Raw genomic sequence first — 11,943 nt, 5'->3', positions numbered from 1 at the left:
CATTTCAGACATATCTGCTTCCACAAATTATATGACTGGTGTTCTCGTTTCATTTCCTTCCTTACTTACTCTTCGTTCCTGAGAACAAATCCTACACTCTACCTTCACAGCTGATCCTGGATGGAACCATTTGGGATGTGAGGGGAATTATTTATCAAAAAGTTACACATTACCGCGTTTAGAGGAAATATAGACTAGCATAATGAAATCTTGAACATGACTATGTTATTTTGATAACAGTAATGCAATACATGTTAACAACATACGTGTGTATTCATTAGAAATAACGAAAAATGTATCCTTGTTTCCCTATGGCTAGACCATTCCAAAGCCAGCTGTTCATAACAATGACCAAATAATATTTAGCGACGATAGCCGTCTAGAGGACCACATTTCATTTATTTCAATTCGATTAATTTCTGCGGACTTGTGGAGAAGTAAATCGGTCTACAGAGATATATGTAACTTTGTACTTTTGACTGATGGAACAGTTGACTGTAAGTAGCCTAGCCTACTACAGCAAAGGTAGACATGGATCGAGCAATGTCCCTGTAGCCTAGTTAGGGTGGTTTTAATTTGTTGCGGCTCTTATGCCACTCAATGCGACTGATGCACTCTTCCTGTGTTCTAAACAGTGGCATCCCATGTTATAGATGTGTAGGACTCATAAAAATGGAATAGCGTTAATATGTTGCATCATATTTAGTGGTCAAACGTTTAACCTATTTTCTGTCAGAATCGCGGGACTGCGCGTTGACAGATGACGGGTGCGCGCTTCAACATAGGAAAATGTGACACACCGTCCATGCAGGAGGTAAGACAGCTGTTCGTTTAAAATAATGCATTTTCGTATCTTGAGTTTCAGGGAAAGTGTCAGGGTGATATTTTTTGGCCAAATTTGGTTTTAAAGGACTTGAAGGACATACAGCTAGATTTGGGTCTATGTATGAGAATAACAGTCAGTTTATTGTGAAAATATTCATCCGACAGCTGTCAAGTACAGAGGTTGCTATTGTCTTATTTCTTGGAAATAACTAGGCACCCCTCTCTTTCTTCATCTTTTTTTCACCACTTTAGAGTTCAACGGAACATTCTAGAATGCACTGAACAATTCCTTAGATATATTTATTTATCGTGTGTGTGTGTGTGTGTGTGTGTGTGTGTGTGTGTGTGTGTGTGTGTGTGTGTGTGTGTGTGTGTGTGTGTGTGTGTGTGTGTGTGTGTGTGTGTGTGTGTGTGTGTGTGTGTGTGTGTGTGAGAGAGAGACACAGTGAAATGACTGATTATTACTATTTTAGGGATCTGGGGCACAGGAGGTTGGCTGTGGATATTAGATAGTCTTTCATCTGCTCGCTCGCTTGCTCTGTGCTCATACAATGGAAACAGCAACCCTATTTTTTTCCTAATAGTTGTTTTAACAGTCCTGCTAGTTGTTCAGAAAGTATGTGAACAATCATAGTACACATACATTATAATAAGTAGTGGTTCTTGATTGAATGACTCCCAAACTGTATGTAGCAGATCATCCCTTCTTTTCTCTACCAGCTATAAATACATTTTATGGACGCTATATGGTCTTGCTCAGGCATATGTCTTACTGCAGTGATAATTCAGCTCCTCTATAACATTTGTTAATGTTAAGGCTAACTCTCTGTCAGTCTATTATGAGATGATGTGAACTCTGACCTCTTGCAGTTTGTGTACTGATGATGAGGAAGCTAACCGTTCTAAACTGCTAACCCTTCCTTCTGCTTCTGACCAGGTCCAAGCACCACCATGCCTCAGGTACACAGCCTTGTTATACTTTGTTGTATTATACATTATACTTCATAATATAAAGATACTCCCATAGAAATAGAATGTATTTCTATGGATACTCCATGTCGAGTTGCTAGGTTACTGATGTAATGGGGGCTATTGTACAATATGAGAACTGATAGTCATCTGTCTTTCCCTCTCTCTTTATCTTTCTCTCTCTGGCCTCCTGCCCTTCTCTCTTTGTCTTTCCCCCACTTGCTCTCCAGCCAGGTAGCAGTGGGATGGAGCCTTTCTTTGGTGAGGCGTATGGGACCCATGGGTTATCTGCGACTTCAGAGCCATTCACTGTCTCTCCTACAGGGGGCAGCATAGAGTCAGATCAGGTAGGTGCAGGGGAAAACATTTTATTCTGGCCACGAGTCCTCTTGTAGTGTGACCCACATCTGAATCAGTCCCAAAATTACAGCAACCTTTGGAAGTGAATACCAGATAATTATAAACAATTGCAAGTGTCTTCAATTACATTTTTAACATCTTCCTGACCAAGTCTGTAATACCCACGTTTCAAGCAGACCACCATAGTCCCCGTGCCCAAGAACGCCAAGGTAACCTGTCTAAATGACTGTCGCCCGTAGAACTCACGTCTGTAGCCATGAAATGCTTTGAAAGGCTGGTCATGGCTCACATCAACACCATAGACCCAGACACCCTGGACCCACTCCAATTCACATAACGCCCCAACAAATCCACAGATGATGCAATGTCTATTGCACCCCACACTGCCCTTTCCCACCTAGATGAAAGGAATAGCTATGTGAGAATACTGTTCATTGACTACAGTTCAGTGTTCAACAACATAGTGCCCTCCAAGCTCATCACTAAACTAAGAACCATGGGATTAAACAACTGCCTCTGCAGTTGGATATTTCACTTTCTGAAGGGCCGCCTCCAGGTGGTGAGGGTAGGCAACAACACATCCGCCAAGCTTACCCTCAACAAGGGGGCCTCTCAGGGGTGCATGCTTAGCCCCATCCTGTACTCCCTGTTCACCCACGACTGCGTGACCACACACGACTCCAACACCATCATCAAGTTTGCTGACGATACGACAGTGGTACGACAGCCTGATACGACAGCCTGATCACTGGTGACGATGAAACAGCCTTTAGGGAGTCGGTCAGAGACCTGTTAGCGTGGTGCCAGGATAACATCCTCTTTCTCAAGGTCAGCAAGACAAAGAAGCTGATTGTGGACTACAGGAAAAGGAGGGCTGAGAACTCCCCCATTCACATCGCTGTAGTGGAGACGGTCAAGAGCTTCAAGTTCCTCTGTGTCCACATCACTGAGGACCTATCATGGTCCAAACACACCAACACAGTTTTGAAGAGGGTATGCCAACACCTCTTCCCCCTCAGAAGGTTGGAGAGATTTGTCATGGGCCCTCAGATCCTCAAAGTTCTACAGCTGCACCATTGAGAGCATCTTGACTGGCACGTGACGAATAAAGGCGCCTAGCGTGTAAAAAGCATCTGTCCTCGGTTGGAACACTCACTACGAGTTCCAAACTGCCTTTGGCAGCAACACCAGCACAGTAACTGTTTGTCAGAAGCTTTATGAAATTGATTTGTATTTGGCCGAGCAGCCGCACACAAGCCTTAGATCACCATGTGCAATGCCAAGTGTCGACTGTAGTGGCGTAAAGCTCACCGACATTGGATTCTGGAGCAGTGGAAACATGTTTTCTGGACTGATTAAATAATGGTCTGGGGCTGTTTTTCATGGTTCGGACTAGATGTCGACCGATTAATCAGAATGGCTGATTAATTAGGGCCGATTTCAAGTTTTCATAACAATCGGAAATCTGTATTTTTGGACGCCGATTTAAAAATAAAAATATTTTTAAAAATATTTATTTAACTAGGCAAGTCAGTTAAGAACACATTCTTATTTTCAATGATGGCCTAGGAATGGTGGGTTAACTGCCCCGTTCAGGGGCAGAAAGACAGATTTTCACCTTGCCAGCTCGGGGAACCAATCTTGCAACCTTACAGTTAACTAGTCCAACGCAATAACGACCTGCCTCTCTCTCATTGCACTCCACAAGGAGACTGCCTGTTACACAAATGCAGTAAGCAAACGTAAGTTGCTAGCTAGCATTAAACTTATCTTATAAAAACAATCAATCATAATCTCTAGTTAACTACACATGGTTGATGATATTACTAGATATTATCTAGCGTGTCCTGTGTTGCATATAATCTGACTGAGCATACAAGTATCTAAGTATCTGGCTGAGCGGTGGTAGGCAGAAGCAGGCGCGTAAACATTCATTCAAACAGCACTTTCGTGCGTTTTGCCAGAAGCTCTTCGTTGTGCGTCAAGCATTGCGCTGTTTATGACTTCAAACCTATCAACTCCCGAAATGAGGCTGGTGTAACCGAAGTGAAATGGCTGGCTAGTTAGCATGCGCTAATAGCGTTTCAAACTTCACTCGCTCTGAGCCTTGGGGTGGTTGTTTCCCTTGCTCTGCATGGGTAACGCTGCTTCGATGTGGTGGCTGTTGTCGTTGTGTTGCTTTCTTCTCCAACACTTTGTTTTTGCATGATTTAAACCAAATTGAACATGTTTCATTATCTACTTGAGGCTAATTGATTTTATTGATGTATTATATTAAGTTAAAATAAGTGTTAATTCAGTATTGTTGAAATTGTCATTATTACAAATACAAGTTTTTTTATTATTTTAAATCGGCCGATTAATCGGTATCGGCATTTTTGGTCCTCCAATAATCGGTATCGGCGTTGAGAAATCATAATCGGTCGACCTCTAGTTCGGACTAGGCCCCTTAGTTCCAGTAAAGGGAAATCTTAATGTTACAGCATACAATGACATTATAGACGATTTTGTGCTTCCAACTTTATGGCAACATTTTGGGGAAGGCCCTCTCCTGTTTCAGCATGACAATGCCTGTGCACAAAGCGAGGTCCATACAGAAATGGTTTGTCGAGATTGGTGTGGAAGAACTTGACTGGCCTGCACAGAGCCCTGAACTCAACCCCATCGAACACCTATGGGATGAATTGGAACGCCGACCTGGAGCCAGGGCTAATCGCCCAACATCAGTGCCTGACTTCACTAATGCTCTTGTGGCTGAATGGAAGCAATTCCCCACAGCAATGTTCTAACATCTAGTGGAAATCCTTCCCAGAAGGGTGGAGGTTGTTATAGCAGGAAAAGGGGGACCAACTCCATGTTAACACCCGTGATTTTGGAATGAGATGTTCGACAAGCAGGTGTCCGCATACTTTTGGTCATGTAGTGTATGTTTTGTCTCTGTGCTGTAGTGTGTGGTGGTGATGTTGGGGCCCCCAGCCCTGTGTCGAGGCCAGCAGCGTGGATGTGAGTTACTCAGTGATCTCTTAGAAGACTCTACCACTGATGACACACACACCTCCGAGCGTCGCTGGGACGTCTCGGCCCTGGATGACATTACACGCTATACCAAAGGCAGCCCAGAGAGGACTCCACCAAGCTGCGAACGCTCTTCCGTCTCACCTGAGGTAGGGGTTACTTATAACCGTAGATTACCCAGATTAACATCATCACTGACCTTATCCATTAGATTGCTGGAAGTCACTCCTTAGGAACTCTGCATTTGGGGAATGTAAATCTAAGTCACACTGGTTTAACGCTCGCACACATCGCACCGATTGTGGCTCTAGTGTTTGTCTGCCGAATGTTAAGCGTGCTGTGTTTTAGGGACCACCTGGTGTAAATGTCTGAGTGCCAACATTTTTCACGTGATTCTACATGTAAAATCGGTGCGCTCTCGGTTTCGAAAATTACGTTCAGAGATACTAAGTACTCTCGGCCAGCAAACGCTATTGTTGTGTCTGAGCCCTTAACCTCTACCTACTCTGTTTTGCTCTCCACAGGGAAGCAGAGAAGAACCATGGTTATCCCAGAGACTAGGGGGCAGGCAGCTGAGGAAGGCTGGACACCACCCCCTGACTGGGAGAGATCCAGGGCCCTGGAACCAAGAGGCTAGAGGGCAGGAGAGTGAAGATAGGAAAGGGCTGCATCAGGTGGTTCAGGAGGAGAGGGTATCACTTCCTGTGGATCTGGAGGTCCACAGTGAAGAACATAACTACTCTCTACAGAGTGAGCTAGACACTGAGTCTAGTCAAGGAACGGACTGTGATATTGGAGAAGAGGAGAAAGAGGAAGAAGATGAGAAAGAGGAGGGGAGAGAAGCCATGGAGGAAGTGAAGGAAAAGGAGGAGCTTCAGTCCCATGTGAGACCAAAAAAACGCTGGTGTTACTGGGAATGTAGCCTCTACAGTGAGGCAGACCTGGGGAGAGATGGAGAAAGAGATAGCAGGAGAGCCAAAGGGAGAGATGAGGGAAAGGATGAAGAGAAAGATGGAGGGGACATTATCTGGGGCCCTAGCACCCTACCCAGCACCATGTGTCTGATAGGGGGGACCTCCACCAATGGTGAGACCCCAAGGCCCACAAATGTACAATGGAATGAAAGATGTAAAACATTTTACATTAAATTGAGAACATATATGTCCATTTCAACAACCACGGTGTTGGAGACCCAACACTCTGGCAGTGTTAATTTATCAACACTCATTCGGTGGGTCACATATACACACGAGGAAATTCAGATGTAAAATGTACTGTCAGTTGCGTATTGAGTGGTTGGTGAAGCATACAATTACATTTAGTAATTTAGCAGATGCTCTTATCCAGAGTGACTTACAGACAAAAACCCTGTGTGTTCCCTAGGTAAGCAAGGCCAGAGGAAAGCCCGTCGTACAGACGCCAGTGACCTGACCCCTAGCCCTGTGAAGCTACAGAGCCTGGGGGAGCAGCTCCACGCACTCAGCTCTGCTCTGGAGGGCATGACTCCTGTCAGTGACCTGCCTGTTACTGCCAGGGCACCAACACGAAAGGAGAGGAACAAACTGGCCTCCAGGTACACATACACCCCGGGACACACGCACACGCACACACGCACACTGACTTTCCTGTTCTGGTGGCTTTTCCACACAGCACTTTCAGACGTCCATTTGATTTGCACAGCAGGGTGTGTATAGCTACAGTAAGGGCTAGTGAGTGTAGTGGAGCATAAGTCCTGGCGATAGGTTGGTAAACTGTCCTCTCTCTCTCTCTCTCTCTCTGAAGAGCGTGTCGGCTGAAAAAGAAAGCCCAGCATGAGGCCAACAAAATCAAACTGTGGGGGCTGAACCAGGAGTATGGTGAGTCATTTATGCCTATCATAATCGGTGACCCACCTAAAGCTGTTGTTATGGGGTCTAGTGGTGAACCACGGTGTAAAAATGTGTTTCTAGCCAGGACCATGTTTCAAGTAGTTGAAAAGTTCGTAATTAACCATTGGATTGCTAGATATTCGCGTTAAGTAACCATCTGTCTTATGTAACCATACCAAATGTAACATATCATACTAATTTGAGTGTCCCATATTTACGTTTACTGTGTTACATCTGGTCCTAAAGACCAGGCTGCCATTTTAGCTCCTTCAGTCAATCCTTCATGTCTCTGATGGTGTAATTCCTTCAGATTGCCTGCTGGGGGCGGTGCTGCAGATAAAGGAGCTGATCCGCCAGAGAGTGGAGAGCAGAGAGGAAGAGACCGAGCGAGGCGCTCTGAGAGATCGACTGGAGGACATTCTGAAGGAATCAGCTGGTGAGTATGTAGATTGTTTGCACTTTCATGGGACCCTGTTAGTGTATGTTAATTGTGTGGATGTTTATGTGCTTCCATGTCTGTGTGTGTGTGTGCAGGGCCACGTGTAGCAGGTCGAGGCAAAGTGTTTGTGGAGAGGATCTTGAAGAACCATGCCGGGGGACAGGGCACCAGAGGTACTCAGGGAGAAGGAGGGTCATCGGACCCTAGCCTTTAACCTCTTCTCCCCACCAGAGTCACTATCCTGTCCGCTTCTCCCTTCACTTCGCACTTTCTGACATGGAGAGAAGGTAGGACAGATAGACGGACACACACACACAAACTCTTAGGTAGATAGGATCTGGGTGAACTGTCTTGTTAGGCTTGCACTGTGTCTTGGTCTCTAGCTGCTACAGTATAGTTGATGAGTGTCTCAGAACGGTAACATATGGCGTGTGTGTTTGTGTATAAGGGAGTGTGCATGATTCCAGTGTATTTATTGCATTATGTACTGTAGTATACCCCATTGTGCCTAAAGGAAGACACTGTGTGCTGCTAGCTAGTTGTAGTTATACACTATGTATTCTCGGAGAACAGGGAGAGGAGTGACAGTGAATATGGTGCTTATAACAGTGGACACGATGAGTAAGCTGTTTAGCTTGACGTCCATTTAGAATTGTACTGTAAACCAAAAGGGCATGGATAAACAGACAGACGAGGGACGACTTTGGCATCATGTGAATGTTGCACAATGGTTCTCAAAGATGCTGCTTGCATGGTCGTTTTATGTCTCTGCTATCCTTTAAGGTAAATGCTATTTTTGTCTATCTCTACAGATCCTCTTTAAAACTGCTATCATAATGTACTGTACTGCTCTACAGATGAACCTGTGTCGAAAGGATGATAATAATAACCTTAAACCAGGAATGCACAACTCCGGTCTTCAGGAAGGCAATGTGTTTACTGGTTTTAGTTTTTTCCTGCAAATCAGTGACTGACTTCTACCTGGGAAACCTGGGCCCATGTTCACAAAGAGTCTCAGAGTAGGAGTTGATTAAAGGCTAGGTTTTTCCTTTTAGATCATAATGGATAGGATTCCATGGACAGGGGGGACCTGATCTTAAATCTGCTCTCCTACTCTGAGACACTTTTTTTGACATGGGCCCGGGCGTGTGTTCTCTCAGCAATGAGCGATATTAATTGATAAATTAAGTGCCACAGGAAGATAAGAAAACCAGCGGACGCTGCTGCACCCCTGAGTACCAGAGTTGTCCATCCCTGTCCTAAACCCACAGTACTGTAACTGTTAGATTCAAAGATTTGGATCTCTCTATCTAGGTAGGTCTATGGTACTTTGTGTAGCCTGTGCCTTTTGAATGCTCTTTGAGAGTAAATACTAACACGCACAGAACCACATCTCTCTTTGCCTCTCTTTGTGCTACTAATATTTCTATATAATACAATATAGAAAACACAACTTAATCTGTGGTAAAAAATACTAATTTTATAACCTCTACAAACCTGAACGTTTACTATTCTATCTTTGCAAAAATGGAAGTGAGTACATCTTTCCTGCTGTGATTTCTGAGAGGAAAAGCATAGTGTACCCATTTGATGTGTAGTCTTTATAATCCCAGGGCCCATGTTCATAAAGCGTAATCTTAATAAGATTAGGACAGGGAAGACCTGATCCTAGACCAACACTCCTACGCTGAGATACTTTATGGATATGGACCTATAGCTTTCCTGCACTCATAGTCCTGTCATTGTACTTAATGTACTTGAATGTAGGAGCACAGTAGTCTATTTACTTGAACGATGGAGCACAGTGAGAAGTACAAGTTCCTGCTATAGCTTTACTAACACTGCAGTAGTCATGAACTGCCCTGCCACAGGTGGCAATAATCCTCAATTGAATGGACGCTTGATCATATCCTCAATTAATCTCAAACAATAATTCCAAATAATAATGGAACATTTCATAACTGCCCACAAAATTATTATGTCTTAACATGCATGCATAAACACACATGAAAAGAAGTGACGTGTATGTTAACATGTCACAGCACAGGAACCATATAAAGGATCATAACAAAAAATGTAGTATCTTGCACATTTATTGAAGTTGATTTTCATAGAAGTACTGTATATTGTGATCAAGGGAAAATATTGATCAGGAATGGATTTGTCTGGGAAATGACCATGTATGGAGTCATACGCCCTAACAGACCCGAGGCAGTCGTTTCAGAAAGCTGTGTATTGTCCAGTTATCTGCTAGGATAGTTAATCCCAGTCTTATTCAAGCTTTAGCCTATACATCTGAGCTTGCAGTAGTTCTTATGTAATAAGCCATTTTGTTATGTGTGTTAACCCCTTTATGAACCATTTATTAGCTCTGACTGTGCATGAAAAAGAAACAAACTAAAAAGATAGTGTTGTGCAAATAGAACACATTGTTTTGTTCAGTCTGTGTAAATGTATATTTTACTATGTTGAAGCTGCTGCTATAGTATGTCAATAAAAATCTATATTCTTAAAATACCAAGTGTTTTATGAGTTGATTATATGATGTTTGCACATTTCATACTATTTATACTGAATTGGAAAAAACAATGGGCTATGATCATATTCAACAGGGACAACAATGTGAAATATGTCTGGAGTCTGGTCTGTATGCTGTATCATGTGAACTGTAAATGAGATATTATTTTGCATGCTCAGCAAAACCACACACACATAAAGGTACAACGGGTTCTCGTAGACATCGACCAGGTCATCAATGAAGATGGAGAAAACAAGTGGACCGAGAATTTATCCTAGTGGTACAGAGGCATTAATGGGAGAAAGTTCTGAGGCTTGGCCAGACAATACAACTCTGCTAGATCTGTTGTAGAGGTAACTGCAGCCATGTCAGAAGCTGTCCAGATACCCCCTTGGAGCAGAGTTTGGTACATAGAGGGCCTAACCTCTGCACTATGGTGTTGGGTACATAGAGTTGGGGTGTCGGCAGTTTGAGACAGTTCAAGGTTGAATTGTAATGGTCTTGAGACTTCTGCTAGACTTCATTAATGCGTCCACATGTTATCTGGTACACGGGGTGATGGAAAGCAGATAGATTAGCAAATTCAATTAGGTTAGTAACTTCAGTTAGGTTGGCAAATAAATTGCAGTGCAGGGAGTGATGCTGTGTAAGGAAATGAGCTCCAGTTCTTCTCTCCTTGAGGAATATTCATATATCATGTCCTGTCTGCGGCGACATATTTAAGGATCCTGTTCTCCTGACGTGTAGCCACAGCATCTGTACAGTCTGTCTGCAGGAATGCTGGAAATATAAGGAATCTCTGGAATTTCCAGTTCGCAGGAAAATTAGCTTATTATAGGAATTACCTCTCCCCAACACGGCTCTGAATAACCTGTGTGAGGCCTTCTTACAGGAGAGGAGTCCAAGAGCTTCAGCACAGTCCAAGGTGCTCTGCAGTGAGAAATTTAAGCTCTTCTGTCTGGAGGACAAACAGCCCATCTGTTGGGTGTGTCGAGGTTAAAAGAAACATACATCTCATGACTGTATGTCTGTAGATGAGGCTGCGCAGGGGCAGAGCGTAAGATAGGCATTGAGAAAAACATAAATGGGAATATCACTCTGTTTTCAACCAATACATTATAAACAAACACTTGGAGGATGTTTCCCGACACAGAATAATCCCGATCCTGGACTAAAAAGCATTTTCAATAGACATTCCCCATAGAGAACAAATAGTAATGGTGTCTTTTTGTAGGCACTAACAGAGGCTAACTCCGCCTTGGCTCGTTGGGCAAAGCCTATGGTGAAATTAATGTTGGAGGTGTTTTGGATGAAAGACGAAAATAAGGTCTGTGGTAAACACAGGTTTACAAGATCTTATACATTTTGTTCTATGAGAATCTTCATATGCTAAGGTCACTTTTTGTACATTTTCTGCCATACATCCCAAAATTCTATGCTTTTCTCAAGTAACTTCCCCCATAGCAAAGCCCAATGAACCAGTGGTAGAAAATACTAACGCATTTCCGTTTAGGACTAAAAACTGGCGAGCTCTATTGAGCTTGTTTCTTAGTCCAGGACTAGGCTTAATCAGTGTCTGGGAAACCGCACCGTACTTTTGTTGTCTGAAGGGTACCAAAACATTTCTGCAGCAGTGAAGGCCCCCAATAACAAAGTGGCCTCCATCATGCTTCAATGGAAGAACCACCAAGAACCTTCCTAGTACTGGCCACCCGGCCAAACTGAGCAATCGGGGGAGAAGGGCGGGAGGTGACCAAGAACCCTATTGTTGCTCTAACAGAGCTCTACAGTTCCTCTGTGGAGATGGGAGAACCTTCCAGAAGGACAACCATCTCTGCAGCACTCCACCAATCAGGACTTTATGCTAGAGTGGCCAGACGGAAGCCACTCCTCAGTAAAAGGCACATGACAGCCCACTTGGAGTTTGCCAAAAGGCACCTAAAGACTCT

General features: G+C 43.7%; 1 protein-coding gene across 4 annotated transcripts; it reads left to right on the top strand.

The window, feature by feature from the left end:
* The first annotated feature begins 343 nt into the window (after positions 1-343).
* Positions 344-9,993, top strand: LOC118398781 (CREB3 regulatory factor-like). 4 transcript variants are annotated; one of them, XM_035794497.2, is made up of 10 exons: positions 344-497; positions 737-814; positions 1,763-1,785; positions 2,029-2,141; positions 5,103-5,318; positions 5,694-6,255; positions 6,553-6,742; positions 6,952-7,025; positions 7,348-7,473; positions 7,572-9,993. In XM_035794497.2, exons 4-10 carry the CDS (start codon positions 2,040-2,042, stop codon positions 7,688-7,690), a joined length of 1,389 nt encoding a protein of 462 aa, XP_035650390.1. In that variant the 5' UTR covers positions 344-497; positions 737-814; positions 1,763-1,785; positions 2,029-2,039; the 3' UTR covers positions 7,691-9,993. The 4 variants fall into 4 exon arrangements, with proteins under 4 accessions (XP_035650390.1, XP_035650374.1, XP_035650399.1 ...); XM_035794481.2 differs by having other exon boundaries at positions 2,025-2,141; XM_035794506.2 differs by having other exon boundaries at positions 1,696-1,785.
* The last annotated feature ends 1,950 nt before the right edge of the window (positions 9,994-11,943 follow it).

Source organism: Oncorhynchus keta, chromosome 2 (genome assembly GCF_023373465.1).
Source record: "Oncorhynchus keta strain PuntledgeMale-10-30-2019 chromosome 2, Oket_V2, whole genome shotgun sequence".
Classification (NCBI taxonomy): domain Eukaryota; kingdom Metazoa; phylum Chordata; class Actinopteri; order Salmoniformes; family Salmonidae; genus Oncorhynchus; species Oncorhynchus keta.
The sequence above is the reverse complement of the archived record's forward strand: the minus strand, read 5'-3'. Positions and strand labels throughout refer to the sequence as shown.

Bases quoted from the DNA above. Each gene is read 5' to 3' on its own strand.
- LOC118398781 (XM_035794481.2), top strand. The intron at 5,319-5,693 runs GTAGGGGTTACT...TGCTCTCCACAG, and splicing joins GCTCTTCCGTCTCACCTGAG to GGAAGCAGAGAAGAACCATG. The intron at 6,743-6,951 runs GTACACATACAC...CTCTCTCTGAAG, and splicing joins AGGAACAAACTGGCCTCCAG to AGCGTGTCGGCTGAAAAAGA.